This window comes from Halichoerus grypus, chromosome 10 (genome assembly GCF_964656455.1).
Source record: "Halichoerus grypus chromosome 10, mHalGry1.hap1.1, whole genome shotgun sequence".
In the NCBI taxonomy this organism is placed as follows: Eukaryota; Metazoa; Chordata; class Mammalia; order Carnivora; family Phocidae; genus Halichoerus; species Halichoerus grypus.
The window spans coordinates 65591083-65608646 of NC_135721.1; the positions used below are offsets into that span (position 1 = coordinate 65591083).

Sequence of the window (17564 nt, forward strand, 5' to 3'; positions counted from 1 at the left end):
ATTTCTCCAGAAAGGGTTTCTCTAATAACTTCCATGCTTTTTTCAAGCCCAGCTAGTATCTTTAAAGTGATGATTCTCAACTCTAGATCCGACATCGTACTAATGTCCGTATTGAGTAGGTCCCTGGCAGTCGGTACTACCTCTTGTTTTTTTTGTTGAGGTGATTTTTTCCGTCTTGTCATTTTGTCCAGAGGAGAATAGGTGAATGAGAGAACAAAATGCTAACAGGGTAACAACGTCCCCAGAAAATATACTCTAAACAAATCAGAAAAGACCTGAAGCCGGGGGAAAAGAAAGGGAAAGAAAGAAAAAAGAAAAAGAAAAAAAGAAAAAGGAAAAGAAAAAGATAAAAACAAACAAAAACAGAACAAAACAAAACAAAAAACCAGAATATGATCATATATGATCAGGCTGGTGCATAGATCAGTGCCACACCCTAGATTTTGAGTGTATTTTGGTCTGTTAGAAGAAAGTGCCTCCCAAAATTTTAAAGAAAGAAAAACTTATATATGTACAAAAATAAGGGTTGATATGATGAAGGGATGGAATATGACTGTAAAGATGAAAATTATAAAAATTTTTATAAAAGGAATTGATAAGAAGTTGTTTGAAAAAAGAAAGAAGAAGATTTAAAAAGAAAAGAAAAAAAAAGGGAGAGAATGTGATCAGGCAGGAGAGTAGAACAAAACCATACACTAGAGATTTAGGGTATATTTTGATCTGTTAGAAGAAACTATCTCAAAATTTTAAAGAGAGAACAACTTATATATATATGCCAAAAATAAGGGTAACTACTATGAAGGGATAGAATATGACTCTAAAAATGAAAAATAAAAATGTTTTTTAAAAAAGGGATTGATAAGATGTTGGTTGAAAAAGGGAAAAAGAAAAATTCAAAAAAAAAAAAGACAGTTAAAAAAAAATTAACTTTGAAAGACTAAAGAATCATGGTAAAAAAGCCATGGATTCTATGTGCATTATTCCCCTAGCGCTGAAGTTCTGCCGTTCTCATTGATCGGTAAACTTGGTCTTGGCTGGCTGTTCTCCCTGATCTTCTGGGGGAGGGGCCTGTTGCCGTGGTTCCCAGATGTCTTTGCGAGAGGTGAAATTGCCCCGCCCTTGCCCAGTCCGGGCTAAGTAATCTGCTTGGGTTTGCTCTCGGGAACTTTTGTTCCCTGCAAGCCTTCCTTACAGCTTTGGAGGCTGAGAGTGAAAATGGCGGCCTCCCAATCTCTGCCCCGGAGGAGCCGAGAACTCGGGGCCCCGCTCCACAGTGAACCCCCAGAGAAAAGCAGTCAGTCACTCCCATCTCCCTGGTCTCCAGCCGCACTCCGTGCTCACCCGGCCTGTGGCATCCGACTCGGTGTGGAGTCTCCAAACCCAGCAGATCCCTGTGGTGCACTCCAGTGCTGCTCCTCCCGGGGGAGGAAGGGGAGTCTCCCTGGATCTGCTGCTTGTTGGGTCCCTGCTGGAGGAGCAGTGGCCCGACTGTGCCGGGATCACCGTTTATGGCAACCCAGAGCTGAGAGCTCGCTCCTCGGCTCTGTCTTTGCAGCCGGCTTCCCTCCTCCGATACCTGGGAGCTCTGCCGCGCTCAGGCACCCCCGGTCTTTCTGTGACCCCGAGGGTCTTGAGACCACACTGTCCCACGAGGGTTCCGCCTCCGCTTAGCCACTGGAGCGTCGTCCCTCAGCGGAGCCGACTTCTAAAAGTTCTGATTTTGTGCTCCGCTGCTCTATCACTTGCCAGAAGCGGCGGACGGAGGCCCCCTCCCCCACCGTCTATCCTCCCGAATATCGCCTCGGATTCACTTCTCTGCACGTCCTACCTTCCAGAAAGTGGTCACTTTTCTGTTCAGAGAGTTGTTGCTATTGTGTTCTTTGATCTCCTGTTGAGTTTGTAGGTGTTCAGAATGTCCCTATCCAGCTGAATTCCTGAGACAGGATGAAATCCAGGTCTCCTACTCCTCCGCCATCTTGCTCCGCCCCCCCCCCCCCCCCCCCGTAGAAACAATTTTTTCTTGTATTAGATGAATATGCCATAAATTGCCAGAAATGTATGGTCTGTTCTTTTTTGTGAAACTTGGATATAATGGCTTTAGCTGGAAATTAGCATCTTTCAGCAAAGCGTAGCCTAACATTCAAGGTTCTGCACAGTTTGGCCTTCAGCTGCCTTTGTAAGCTCCTTTTCTTCCTGTTCTTTGTTTAGCTAATTCTCCTTCAAAAGTGAACTAATTGTTCTCCTTATTCACTGTCCGTTATTCACCCTTGATTGTTCATTTACATAGTGTTGGTTGTGTTTCTCCTTCTGCCTAGGAATGCTCTTCTGCCCTTTTTCTCATTGTCAGATTCTTCCTGTACTTAAGGCCCCAGCTCACATCCCTCACAAGTTGAAGTAGTTTCTCCCTTCTTTGACTACCGAGGACTCTTTATCTGTACTTCTCTTGGAGCACTTTCTTCCTTTCTTTTGAATAACATGTTATTTATCATTTCTATGAGACCGTATGTAAGTCTGTGTCATCTTTATATCTGCCACATTATTGATGAGCTAGTTGGTGCACAGTAAATAACCGTCAACTGCATAATTAAATATTCTGTAGTCAATATCTTCACTTTCCTAGTAAGGGACCAGTTGATCCAATCAGATTAATCCATAGCTACTGTTAGCTGTTTGGCGCAGTGTAGAATCAACTCCTGCAGTTATAGCTTTCTATTTAAATGTGACCATGGGGGTGCCTGGGTGGCTCAGTCGGTTAAGCGGCTGCCTTCGGCTCAGGTCATGATCCTGGGGTCCTGGGATCGAGCCCCACGTCTGGCTCCCTGCTCAGCGGAGAGCCTGCTTCTCCTTCTCCCTCTGCCTGCCATTCTGCCTACTTGTGCTCTCTCTCTCTGTCAAATAAATAAATAAAATCTTTTAAAAAAATGTGATTATGGATAAATTTAAATTTCCTACAGGAAATGCTGTGTACTTTCTTTTAACTTCGCCTTTTAAAGATTTTGTTTATTTATTTGACAGAGAAAGAGAGAGCAAACAAGCCCGGGGGGAGGCGGCAGAAGGAGAAGGAGAACAGGCTCCCCACCAAGCAGGGAGCCTGACTTGGGGCTTAATCCCAGGATCCCCGGATCATGACCTGAGCCAAACAAAGGCAGACGCTCAACCGACTGAGCCCCCCAGGCGCCCCTTAACTTCTTTTAAACCTTAATTTTCTGGATTAAATTATTTAGAATGTGGTTCTAGAAAGTTTTTCACCTGTATTGGACTAGACATACTGGCATTTCTTGAACCACCTTCTAAAATAATTAGAAAAACTAAGGGAGGCTGGGCTAGGAGTATTACTGAGAGGGATTGTCCCTTGGGAGGTAACTCTTCCCCTGAGAATCCCAACCCTTAGCCTCATAGTGTGATTAACAAGAAACTATCTTTGTGAGAATCATATACTGAGAGCTATACTGGGGGAACATGGAATGAACTTTGGAGGGAGATGATGAGAAAGAGGCACTAACACTGTCAAGAACTTTCTGGGCTGGTATAGGAAAGGTGGACTCATCTTTTTATGATGCTCTTGTTCGTTTCAGTATATTCAGTATATTCCATCAGTGGGACTGTTTCATCAAGGAAAGAGAACATGAATGTGTAGCCCCTTTTGGAAAGGACCAGGAGAAAAACTGCAATTTTTACTTATCTTTGTTTTTTTCCTTTGTTCATTTCTTTTCTAGCTTTTTAGGGTTTAGCTTTTTCCTGGAGAGGACTACAAATTAATTCTTGAGGCTGAGCATTGCTGTTAGTTAAATGGCCATCTCTATGTAATAAGAGTACACATTTGGGATTAACTGGAGGTGTTTAGCTCCTTCATCCACAGAGTTCCAGTGAATGCACTTTGGTGGATATGAACAGGAGCGGAAGCCTGCAGGAAGGAGCAGCTCAGACATTTCCAGAAGTGGAATGATAGAACACTTAAAACTCTCTTGGTATCTTTAATAAGAGCATTCCAAGGAATCCCAATTCCCCAGAGACACTTCCTGGTTTAGACTCTAGCAGAAGCTGTGGCATGACAGGTCGCTTACTCCACCTCAGGCTTTTCCTCAACAGTCTTGTGACAGATGCAGGACAGACCTGCTTCTGTCTGCTAATCTCTAGGAGTGCAGTGTTGTTTTATTGTCTATAGTGTTTTCTTTCTGCCTTGTTTTGTAGACTGGTCAAAAGAATGGATTTTACAGAGGCTTACTCTGACACATGCTCCACGGTTGGACTTGCTGCCAGGGAAGGCAATGTTAAAGTCTTAAGAAAACTGCTCAAAAAGGGACGTAGCGTTGATGTTGCTGATAACAGGGGATGGATGCCAATTCATGAAGCAGCTTATCACAACTCTGTAGAATGTTTACGGATGTTAATTCATGCAGGTAAAGTAAATTCAAGGTATGGGAGGCTGGGCCTACAAACTGGATTAATAAAACATAAGCAAATGGTAATATATGATTTATTAATGGTAGTATTTGTTTTCCTTTTCTATAACCATAAAAGAATTGCCTATGCATTATTAAGAATGGTAAGATTGCCTGCCTTGGGTTACATAAGTATGGTGTTTCAGCTGGACATCTATAAATGTTGTCCTTGATATGTAACTTGCTGTGCCTGGCCCATTTTTACTGTCTGAGCTCTTTTAATTAAGCATTTGGTAGTTAGTAGTCATGTTTATTCCTTCTTCCTTTTCCAAACAAAAGGAACAATGTTACTGGAATTGAGGGTGTGAGTGCTTTGGTTGAATTAGTCTTTTTTTTTTTTTAATACTTTCCAGTTTTGTTAATTTCAGGAATCTTTCCAATTACTTTTTTTTTTTTTAATCCAAGGTCACAGTAGAGAATAGGATAGACAAGGTCCCTGCCTTAATGATGCTTAAATTCCTGTCAGGGGAGACAGACAATACCTAAATATTTAAACAAGATAATTTCCAAATGTAAAAGCGTTGTGGAGAGAATAAAAGAGTAATGGGACAGAGATTAGCCATGTGCTATTGTGCATCTTTCCAATTCTGTATTCAGTTGACTTCATGCTTGTAACCTGAGATTAGTCAAGTGGGAATATTTACATGGGCAGAAATCAGCCAGTACTATAACCAATGCTATAAATTTGGGCTTTTTTTTTTTTTTTCCCCTTTCTGAGAGCCAGTGATACATTTGTCAGCTCACTACTGAGAAAAGGACAAGAGACTAAATGAGAGACTGTGACAGGAGATGGTGGGCCGGAGTGAGGGGGATAATAGTGAGTGAGCACTGTTTTTTAACATTGTACTAGATACTTAATTTACATTATTTAATATGTACCAAACTGCTCTTGAGGCATTGTTATCTCCATTTTATTGGTGAGAAGATTACCAAGGCTCAGAGAACTTGACTTGTCCAAAGATTATATAATAAACTAGAACCCATTTCTCTCTGTAAAGCCCACTTTTTTCACAATAGCATGCTTCCAACATTTAATCAAAGTTAACATTTTTAGCATTTAGTTAATTTAAACTGAGGTTGAATATAACACTCTGTTTTAACACTCAGTGAACCATTTATATTTCATTGATCATGGGAATTCTGATTCTTCCCTGTGTACTTGTCATCACAGGTATAGCTACTCAAAATTTAGACTTCTGGTGCCATAGTTCATCAGAATTACTAACTCATGGCTTCATGAATGGGAAAGGAAATAATCCTTCTGTTTTTTTGGCATTGATTTTTATTTGTTTTGTTTTAAGGAATGAGGGATGGCAAGGCTAAATTCCCCCAATCATAATGCAGAAAGTTCATTATGACTGCTAAGCACATGTTCTAGAGTCTGTTATAGTTGACTCTTAAGAGATATTAGATAAATAGACTTTTTGCCTTAGATTTTAAAAACTTGATATGTGTTTTTAGAATTTGAAGTTAATTCTATGGCTTGAGTTCCCAGACTATCTCTAGTGATAAAGGCATAAATTTAGATATTCTTTTCTAGTCAAAAAGGTCATTCCCAATGTTATTTCTCCCCACACCAGAATAATATTGTTTATGTTATGTTTATGTTTATGTTTGTTAGTTTTTTTTCCTATAGCTGCAGAATGAACTTAGGCATGCTTTTGACTAAATGTGTTTGAATTGGCTATTCAAGTTATCTGTGTTTTCTGTTAGAAATTTTAAGTATCACCTTCATTTTTAATGACTGTTCTTTTTTAGGCTTGATTTTTTTGGAGGATAAGATAGCCACACATAGTTAATTATGTGAGTAGTTTATATAAATGGTCAAATAAAATTTTCTAACTGTATTTTTATTAGAGTGTACTGTTATGAAATAAACTTTGGATAAATCTGATTTACATGTAGTTTGTATACAAGGATTGGGAAGTAGGGTGTGCAGAGACCAGGAAGCAGCTATATGACTTGTTTTAGGAGGTGGTGACATTTTTGGTGTCAGTCTTCCATGAGTTCAGTTGTTCTCTATAGTTGGAACTAGGGTCCAAAATTCTATCGTATCTGATTATTTGATTCACTAACCAGAAAAAAACTAGAATGAGGCAGAAAGGCTGTATAGCCTATTGGTCACTTTAAAAAATGTTTTATATATTCTTATGGCCAATCCCCCCCTTTGTAAATTAACTAAAGTCCATACTTTATTCAGATCCCCTGCCTTTTAATTAATTAATTAATTAATTTTTAAAAGATTTTATTTATTTATTTGTCAGAGAGAGAGAGAGCGCAAGCAGGGGGAGTGGCAGGCAGAGGGAGAAGCCGAAGCAGGCTCCCTGCTGAGCAAGGAACCCGATGGGGGACTCCGTCCCAGGACCCTGGGATCATGACCTGAGCCGAAGGCAGAGGCTTAACCGACTGAGCCATGCAGGCGTTCCTAGATCCCTTGCCTCTTAAAAAAGATTACAATTTAAACTTAACCTGGATGATTCAAGTTCAGGAACATTGACCAGTGAGGAATGGTAGCTGCTTGCTACATGTGAAGATTTTTTTTTTTTTATGTTCAGTTAGCCACCATATAGTATATCATTAGTTTTTGTTGTAGTGTTCAGTGATTCATTAGTTGTGTATAAGACCCAGTGCTCATCACAACACGCGCCCTCCTTAATACCCATCACCCAGCTACCTCATCCCCCCACTCCCCTCCCTTCTGAAACTGTGTTTCCTGGAGTCCATAGTCTCTCATGGTTTGTCTCCCTCTCTGGTTTCTTCCCCTTCATGTTCAGTTTTCCCTCCCTTCCCCAGTGGTCCTCTGTGCTATTCCTTATGTTCCACATATGAGTGAAACCATATGATAATTGTCTTTCTCTGCTTGACTTATTTCACTGAATCCCCTCCAGTTCCATCCATGTCGATGCGAATGGTGGGTATTCATCCTTTCTGATGGCTGAGTAATATTCCATTGTATATATGTACTATATCTTCTTTATCCATTCATCTGTTGAAGGGCATCTCGGGCCCTTGTGAGGATGTATTTTATTTTATTTTGTTTAAAGATTTTATGTATTTATTTGACACAGAGAGAGAGATCACAAGCCTGGGGAGAGGTAGGGAGAGGGAGAGGGAGAAGCAGGCTCCCCGCTGAGCAGGGAGCCCGATATGGGGCTCGATCCCAGGACCCTGAGATCACGACCTGAGCCGAAGGCAGATGACCAACCGACTGAGCCACCCAGGTGCCCCTGAGGATATATTTTAAAATAACGATGAAATACAGGGGTTTTTAGTCTTGAGGAGTAAAGTAAGGTCTCTTCTGCTTATTGGTGACAGTGGCATCTTTATATCTGTACCAGTTAACTCGGTATTACGGGTTAATCTTAAAAGTTTCCAAACCAAGCTTGACATTTCTGTTATTCTTTATACTTGCTATACCTGTGTTTTATTTAAATCATAATTCTCTTGTCCTTTATAGCTCTGCTGGTATACATAAAAGTGTCTTTCATTATATAATTTCTATCTTCTTGAACTTCATTTAATATTAGTGAACTGCCAGAGATTCTTAAAATATACCTTTTATTAGTATACTAAAGTTATGAAAGTGCTCAGGCCTACACAGAAAGAATGGAAGTATCTTAGATATTTAGAAAGGTTTTGCTTTACTGTTGCTTCAGTTTAGATCCAGAATCTAGCCTAAGAACCATACATGGTCTTCTCATCCATGTTGGAGAAGAGCATTCAATTGCGGTATGGATTACTTGGAAATTTAATATGCATATATATTTTTTTCACTTTAACTTTCTATTTGAAGTATTAATATAAATAACAGATTTGCTTGTCTTCTTTCCTGTATTGGAAGTTTATGTAATAGGTACTGAGATTTCATGCATCTTTTCATCTTGGAGGACAATAATGATCTTCAGTGGCAGTTAATCATGCCATTCAGTATTAAACCACTTACTGACTAAAGGTCACTTAAAATCTTATAATTGTAGCATATCACCAACAAATATTTTTATTTGGCAAATATATGAACTAATTTATAGTACTTTTTATTAGTTCCTGTTAAGAAAATATTGTGCTGGGACGCCTGGGTGGCTCAGTCGTTAAGCGTCTGCCTTCAGCTCAGGTCATGATCCCAGGGTCCTGGGATCGAGTCCCGCATCGGGCTCCTTGCTCGGTGAGGATCCTGCTTCTCCCTCTCCCTCTGCTGCTCCCCCTGCTTGTGCACTCTCTCTCTCTGACAAATAAATAAAAAAATCTTTAAAAAAAAAAAAAAAAAAAAGAAAATATTGTGCTGTCATACTGGGCATGATAACAGATGCTGAAGATCATTAGGTAAATAACAGTGTAGCAGTGATTAAGAGCTGTGTTCAGATGGACCTGGGTTCTGCTGACTCTGCCACTTTATTGGTGTGGTCTTGGACAGGTCTTTTAACCTCTTGGTGCTTCTGTTTCTTCTTCTTTAAGATTAGAAATATTCCAACATTCCAGGGGTGCCTGGGTGGCTCAGTCTTTTAAGTGTCTGTCTTTGGCTTAGGTCATGATCCTAGGGTCCTGGGATCTAGCCCCGTGTTGGGCTCCCTGCTCAGTGGGGAGTCTGCTTCTCCTTCTGCCCCTCGCCACTCCTGTTCTCTCTCTCTCAAATAAATAAAATCTTCAAAAAAAAAAAAAAAAAGAAATATTCTAACATTCCAGCTCAGGCCAGAAACTGTGGGCCATCCTTAATTACTTCCTTTTTCTTATATCCCTCACCCAATCAGCAAATCTTTATGTGTGTATATGTGTATATATGTGTGTGTGTATATCTGTGTGAATACGTGTCCATATATTCACATCACTTCTCGTACATATATTCACATCACTTCTCACTACCTCAGAACCACTAAGACCTTGGTCTGAGCCACGTATCTCTTGGACCTGGATTGTTGTAATAGCATCCTGACAAATCTGTTTCTGCTCTTGCTTCTTCCCCATCCTACCACAGTCTGGTTGTAGTGTATCAGAACCTTTTACAATATGTCAGACTGATGTCTTTCTGTTTTGCTGAGAACTCTGCAATTGCTGAGAACTCTGCAATAGCTCCCCATTTCATTCTGAGTAAAAGAACTGTTGCAAAGTGTTTCATAGTATAGATATAATATGTTTAATCATTCTCCTGTTGATGGGCATCTTGTTTCCTAAAATTTTGCTATTATAGGTGGTGCTTCAGTTAACATCCTTATAACTTTGTGCATATGGGTGTGTGTTTCTATAGGATGGAGTTTTAGAAGTGAAGTTGCTGGTGCAAGAAATATACAGGGGTGCCTGGGTGGCTCAGTGGGTTAAGCATCTGACTCTTGGTTTTGGCTCAGGTCCTGATCTTGTGGTTGTGGGATTGAGCCCCAAGTTGGTCTCTGTGCTCATCGCAGAGTCTGTTTCACCTCTCTCCCTCTCCCTCACACTCTCTCTCTCTCAAATAAATAAATAAAATCTTTAAAAAAAGGAAATATGCCTTTCTCTGATTGACTTATTTCGCTCAGCATAATATGTGCTATGGTGAGCGCTGTGAATTGTGTAAGCCTGTTGAATCAGACCTGTACCTCTGAAACAAATAATATATGTTAAAAAAAAAAAAAAGACGATAGCAGGAAGGGAGAAATGAAGGGGGGGAATCAGAGGGGGAGATGAACCATGAGAGACTATGGACTCTGAGAAACAAAGTGAGGGTTCTAGAGGGGAGGTGGGTGGGGAGATGGGTTAGCCTGGTGATGGGTATTAAAGAGGGCACGTACTGAATGGAGCACTGGGTGTTATATGCAAACAATGAATCATGGAACACTACATCAAAAACTAATGATGTAATGTATGGTGATTAACATAACATAATAAAAAATGTGCATGCCTCTCAAAAAAAATAAAAAAGGAAATATGCAAAGTTAAAATATTGATAGACACTGCTAAATTATTCATAATATTAATCAGAAATTTTCAGTAATGAATGAAATAATTCAGACTAGCTTACACAAAGAAGTGTGTGAGTACCAGGTGTTGTATATAAGTATTGAATCACTAAATTGTACACCTGAGACTGATATTACACTGTATGTTAACTAACTGGAATTTAAATAAAAATTTAAAAGAAAAACTTCAAAAAAAAAGGGGGGCGGAGAGTGCTTATGTAACTAAGTCTGAGTGGTAGGTCCCTTTAGGCATTGCTGGATGCTCCTGTTGAAATGATGTCAGCAGGACTCAGGGTCTTACTTTCTCTTATCTCTGCATTTCTCTATGTTCATTTTATCCTCCTTGTAGCCTTTCTTTTTGGAGTCAACCTTTTCTTAGAATTCCTAAATCATAATGAGATGATGCACATTGTGCAAAGTATGTGACTATGTAAGCTACCTGAAATGGACAGTCATCACTCTTTGTGATTGGCACATGTTAAATTTGTTTGGTCATCATCAAATTGTGGCCCAGCTGTTGAGATAAGGTTCTGATCTTAATACTTAACCTATGTTAACCTCTATGTAAATAATTAATCTCTACTTAAAACCATGTGGTTTTGCTTTCCTTATTAGGGGTTTGCAGAAAACAAAAGTCTACCATCTTTAACTTAAACAAGTAAGCGAATTTACTATTTATAAGTAAAAGGACACTTTGGGTTAGGAAACATAGGGTTATGGTATCATTGCCAGAAAGTTAAAGTCAACGCTGGTCATTGCTGTACAGGCATCAGGTGGCTGGATTTGGTCCAGCTGACGTGGCCCCAATCCTGAAAGTGCAGCCATGGAAGAAATCACAAGTTGTTATAAAAGAACTGAAGTGCCCATTATGGGTTTGTCTATTATGAAGTCTTTAATGCCTTTACATTTAAAATTTCAATAAGTAGAATAGAAGCAGAAACTACTTTGCCTTTCAGTGAGAAGTAAGTAGAGGTTAAGGCATTAAAAACTGAGTATTATGATCCATTTCCCCAAGAATCCTTATAAGGAAAGGAAGACAAAGAGAGGTGGTTGATAGTCCAGTTCAAGATAGATAAGGTTCCTTTGGTCCCCACAAATCAGTTAAGGAGGGCAGTTTATTATTGGAATTTTCAAAATCAATTTATATTGGGTCCTGACAGCTTTCTTAAAATGATGTTTTGGAGGGGTGCCTGGGTGGCACAGTCAGTTAAGCGTCCGACTCTTGGTTTCGGCTAGGGTCCTGATCTCAGGGTTGTGGGATTGAGCCCTTCATCAGGCTCCACGCTTAGTGTGGAGTCAGCTTGAGATTCTCTCCCTCTGCCCCTCCCCCACGTGTACATGCTTGTTCTCCCTCTCTCTTTCTCAAGTAAATCTTTAAAACGATGTTTTGGGGAAAAAATGATGTTTTGGAGACTTTCCCAAATTTCTAACAACTGTGAAAGTACATAAATACTGTAATTCTATTGAACCCCTTTGAGGGTTTAGGCCAGCTGTTTTATCTTTGTTTTACTGTTAAGGAACCTGTGCTTCATAGAGTTTGAGTAATTTACCCAAAGGGTAACCCAAAATAGAATTGGTGGAGCCAGGATTGCAGCCCAAATCTTCTTCTTTTTTTTTTTTTAAAGATTTTATTTATTTGACAGAGTGACAGTGAGAGAGGGAGCACAAGCAGGGGGAGTGGGAGAGGGAGAAGCAGGCTTCCCGTGGAGCAGGGAGCCCGATGCGGGGCTCGATCCCAGGACCCTGGGACCATGACCTGAGCCGAAGGCAGATGCTTAACAACTGAGCCACCCAGGCGCCCCTGCAGCCCATATCTTCTAACTCCAAATCCTTTGTGTTTGCCAAACCATGTTACTTTTCTGGTCCAGTGGTTTTAGAGTTAGCTATTTAAATGTATCTATTTTTTCTTTCTTTTTTTTTTTTTTTTAAGATTTTATTTATTTGAGGGAGAGAATGAGAGAGAGCATGAGGGGGGGAACGTCAGAGGGAGAAGCAGACTCCCTGCTGAGCCGTGAGCCTGATGTGGGACTTGATCCTGGGACTCCAGGGTCATGACCTGAGCCGAAGGCAGTCGCTTAAACAACTGAGCCACCCAGGCGCCCCCCCTCCCTTTTTTTTTTTAAGAGTATCTATTTTTTCTATAGGTAAAATCTTTTAAGATCTCAATTTAGTAGTTAACTGACTTCACTATTTTTCCTCCTGAGAAGTGCGTTTTCTTTACTTCATAGATAATTGCACAGGTGTTTTTGGGTGTGTGTGTGTGTGCACAAATCACTAAGGGTGGCCCTCACTCAGGTGGGAATTAAGCTCCCTTCCTTGAGGGGGGAGTATCTACATAAATTATATGGAATTTTTCTGATATTTAGAATATCTCCTCTCTTCCATTTATTCAGTCATTTATATCTGCCAGGACTCATGTGTATTAATTTTATACATTGGGTTATAATTGAATATGATGTTACTTATTTTGTTGCTCAAATTGTTCTAGCTTTTGTCATTGAGTGCCCTTTCAGGTTGGCTCTTGTGTTTCTTTGACATGCCCCCATGTTTTTTGGCCCTTTTTTTTTTTTTTTTTTAAGATTTTATTTATTTATTTGAGAGAGAGAGAGCTTGAGCAGGGGGAGAGGCAGAGGGAGAGGGAGAAGCAGACTCCCCTCTGAGCAGGGAGCCCAACGTGGGGCTTGATTCCAGGACCCTGAGATCATGACCTGTGCCGAAGGCAGATGCTTAACCAACTGAGCCACCCAGGCATCCCTCCACCCCCATGTTTTGTTTTTTGAGCACTTTTTTAACTTGCTGAACCTGGAAGATGCTTCAGGCTCATTTTGTATATTCTTTGTGCCAACCCTAGAATCAGCCATTTTCTTAAGAGCCCTGGTTCCTTTTATTGGAGAATGGGGCTCAAAATTAAGATCTGGGCACTGAGTATGCTTATGGCTACTGGCATGTCTTTACTTTTAAGCCCCTTTAGCAGACAGAGCTAGGAAATATATTTATTATGACCCATGTGTATATACATACTTAAAAGTATTTCTATATCTATCCACCTATATCTGCATTAAAGCTAAATACAAGTTCATACTGATGTCTGGATTTTAATCCAGTACCATATGGTTTCTTCTAGCTTTCTACCTTTACTTCTCTGTAACCTCCCTTTCCAAAAATGAGACTGTCACTATCGACCATACATTCATTTGCTTATCCAGTCTTATTGTACATGTATAGTGGTTTTAGAATTGTTAATCTTTTTCCCTGTGAAAAACAACTTTACTAACTAGACTACAGTGTGTATGTACAATTCCTTTTGTCTTTAGCCTTACAGTTTCTAGTCACGATGAAACCATTTTCTAGAGTGTCATCCATTTGTAATCCAGTTAGATGCTTTTGTCACAGTCCCCATTCTATCCTGAGATTTTTAAATGGCTAGGATTAAGCCTTATCTCTTTTTCTTCTTTCTCAGTGGAAGAGAACATCTTTCTTTTCCAAAAGAAAGTTCTTCAGCATCTGACACAACATTGGCGTAGGTCGGCTACCTTTCAGCCATCATCTCTTCATCTCTTTTTGCTTCCGATGGCTCCTCCTCTTCCTCATGGGCACCCTCCTCTGCCCTTGTGTCAATGCCACATTGTTTTACTTATTCTAACTTTAAGATCCAGTGTAGTATACAGAGTAAGTCTAGTCTCCTCTCAGTTCTTGCTTTCTTTATTTTTCTTACTTTGTTATTCTTACCTGCCCTCCCTTATCCCTGTCAACTTCAGTCACTTTACCAAGTATAAAACCAGCCAACCAAACAACAATGCCAGCTCTTTTGGCGTTTTGATTAGAGTTATAATAAATTTGTTAATTATTTTGGGAAGAATGAGCATCTTTATAATACTGAGATTTCCCATTTGGAGCTGTCTGTGTATCTATATATATCTGTGTGTTCCTAGGTTTTGTCTTAACCTTATAGTTTTGTGGATATCTGAATAAACGTCAGTTTCTGACTAATCAGGGAAACACTGTTTTTGTGATATGAACTACCTTCATGTTATTAGTTGAGTACAAGGAAGTAATGCTTGAGATGAGACCATTTCATAGAAACTTAGAAATAAAAAAAATCAAATTTATCAATATTTCAGTAAATCTTGCTTAAGCAAATATTTGGTGCTACATCCTCTTCAGATCTTGCTTTTGTGTTACCTTTCAACTCCTGCCACTCCGCTTCCCGTACCCACCAAAAATTAGAGAATAGAAAATGAGTTTGTGGGCAGAATTTGTATGTTAAGAATACCAGAGAGCTTTTTACATCATGACCCCTGTAGAACTCTTTTTAAAATTTTCTAGATGGTTTTAAACTCAGGCCTCCCATTTATAATTGTATTTTAATATTTCATTAAATTCTTCTTGGAATCTTTGCTTTTTAATCACAAGAAATAGCAGCAGTATCTTCCAGTTCACATTTTTTTTTATTTTTACATAGATTCATCTGAAAACTATATTAAGACAAAGACTTTTGAGGGCTTCTGTGCATTACATCTTGCTGCAAGTCAAGGACATTGGAAGATTGTACAGATTCTTTTAGAAGCTGGGGCAGATCCTAATGCAACTACTTTAGAGGAAACCACGCCACTGTTTTTAGGTGAAGTATGCAATTTTTGGTACAGATGTAATTTTTTTATTTTTTATTTATTTTTTTGTTAAAGAAACTAAACTTAATTTACCCCCAAGCTGTTGTACTTACAGTATTTTCCTTTGCAAACATTATATTGCCACTTCTTTGATTCTGAAACTGAAAAGGTATCCCTATTGTTTTCCACCCTTGGGTGATAGCATCTTGGAAATATTTTTAAATCTTTATTTAAAGTTGTCAAAACTGTTCTAAATTGTAGCCACCATTATTGTTGTTCTCAATATTGTCCTGAAGAGTTTGGATAACTTAAATTGTAGCAATAGTTACAAGGTTACCTGTAAATGTTTTGTTTGCTTTTGCTTTTGCTTTGTATTAAAAAATTGAGGTTTTATGGAAGAAATCACCAGCTAGTCCTTTAATGCCAGTTAATTTGTTGCCTATATATAGATAACTATTCAGACTTCTTCAATTATGGATTATTTTTAATTCCTTAAGGACTAAAGGTCAAATTCTAAAGGGCACACTTCCACTACTTGTCTTTTTTTCTTCCTTCCCTCTCTTTGATCCTGTTTTTCCTCCCTTTGATCCTGTTTGTCGTTACAGACGTTGTGGCCCATAAAGTTTAGTAGAACATGAGAAAATTAAGAGAATAAAATATTTGTGTAGAATCAGTGTATCTGGACTACAATTTTCGTCCTACCATATGTAATTTGTATGTACATTTATTTGCTATAGTTTAGTTTCCTCGCTTGTAAAATGAGAGTATAGTACCTACGTAGTTTTTATTGGACTGAGAATAAAATGAGGTGCCTATGAAAGTACTTTATTTCTTTTGAGCATAATGTATACTTAAAATTTATATATAGTAAAAGTCATTCTTTTTAGTATATAGTTCTATGAGTTTTGATGTGTGCATAAAATTGTGTAATGACAGTAATAGTTAAGACACAGAACAGTCCCAACACCTCCCACCCCCCCAAATTCTATCATGCTGCTTATTTTTATTTCAGGCTGCCTATTTTTAATCAACCTCCCCCGAAACTTTACCCCTAACAACTGCTGATCTATTTCCCTCCCTCTATTTTGCTTTTTTGCAGAATATCATAAATATATATAGAATAATACAACATATAACCTTTGAGGCTGACTTCTTTCATTTAGCATAATGCTTTAGAGATTCATACATGTTGTTTTGTTATTACGAATTCATTCCTTTTGTTGCTAAGTAGAATTCCATTATATAAATGTACCACAGTTTATCCATTTACCAGTTGATAGACATTTGAGTTGTTTTCAGTATTTGGTGATTATGAATAAATTGCTACAAACATTTGCATGCAGGTTTTGTTTGAATATAAGTTTTAATTTTTCTTAGATTAATACCTAGGATTGTTGGGTCTTGTGGTGTGTGTGTGTTTAACTTTGGAAAACAGTTCAGAAATTTCTTACAAAGTGACTATATAGTTTGTATTCCATCCCTCCAGTAATGTTTGATAGCTTCGGTTGCCTCACATGCTCACCAACAGTTAGTATTGACAAGTTTTTCTTTTTTGCTTTTAGTGACATCTCATTGTGGTTTTAGTTTGTACTTTTCCTGGTTGCTAATGATGTTGAACATCTTTTCATGTGATTATTTGCCATCTTTCCTTTTTGTCACCCATTACTTTTGTATTTAGACATTTTGTTTTGAAATAATTTCAGACTTTTGGAAATGTTCTCACAGTACAAAGGACTCTTATATACTTTTCCGCCAAATCTTGTTCTTTTGCTGTGTTCACTTTATGATTTTATTTCTTTCTCTGTATTTATCCATGTATTTTTCTGAACCCTTTGAGATTAAATTGTAGATATAATGCTTCTTTACTGATAAATACTACGGTATGAATTTCCTAAAAGCAATGAAATTGTCTTATATGACTGCCGTATGACGATCAAAATCAGGAAGTTAACATTGATACAGGTTTGTTATTTAATCTACAGTTCTTATTCAGTTTTGCCAATTGTTCCACTAATGTTCTTTATAACAGCAACAACAAAATTTGTTAGTTCGGGATCCAGTCCAGGATCATTTGTTAAATTTAGTTGTTATGTCTCTTTAGCTTCCTGTAATTAGGAACAGATTTTCACTCTTTATCTTTTATGATTTTAACATTTTTTTATTTTAACATTTTTGAAGAGTTCAGGTCATTTATTTTGAAGAATGTTTTTCAGTTTGGGTTTGTCTGATTTTTCTTGATAAAATTCTGGTTATGCATTTCTGGCAGGAATATCAAAGACATGAAATGGTATCTTAATACATCTTATCAGGAAGAATATGACCCATTACTGGTGATGTTAATTTATTAAAGTATTTTGAATAGGTAAAATGTATAATTATGAAGATGCTTAATGGAAATCTTGCTGTAATATGGTTAGTGTTTCCCTGAGGGGAGATAGCTTTTTTATATAAGGTTTTTTTTTTCACATGCACATTTAACTCACTTTGGATATTGTGTACACAACTACATAGTAAGCTTTCATTGTGGCTTAGCCATGTATAGTCTCTGTTTGGGTTGCTGTCTTTAAGAAATCTACCATATAGAGGAG

At 38.4% G+C, this 17564-nt stretch overlaps 1 protein-coding gene across 2 annotated transcripts in view; it reads left to right on the forward strand.

The window, feature by feature from the left end:
- The window catches only part of ASB3 (ankyrin repeat and SOCS box containing 3), a 162335-nt gene that overhangs the window by 80992 nt on the left and 63779 nt on the right, over positions 1 to 17564 (forward strand). For both annotated transcript variants that reach the window (XM_078056563.1, XM_078056564.1), the window contains 2 exons: positions 4192 to 4400; positions 14829 to 14987. In XM_078056563.1, the coding sequence (XP_077912689.1) occupies positions 4192 to 4400; positions 14829 to 14987 (368 nt within the window). The remainder of the gene's footprint in view (positions 1 to 4191; positions 4401 to 14828; positions 14988 to 17564) is intronic.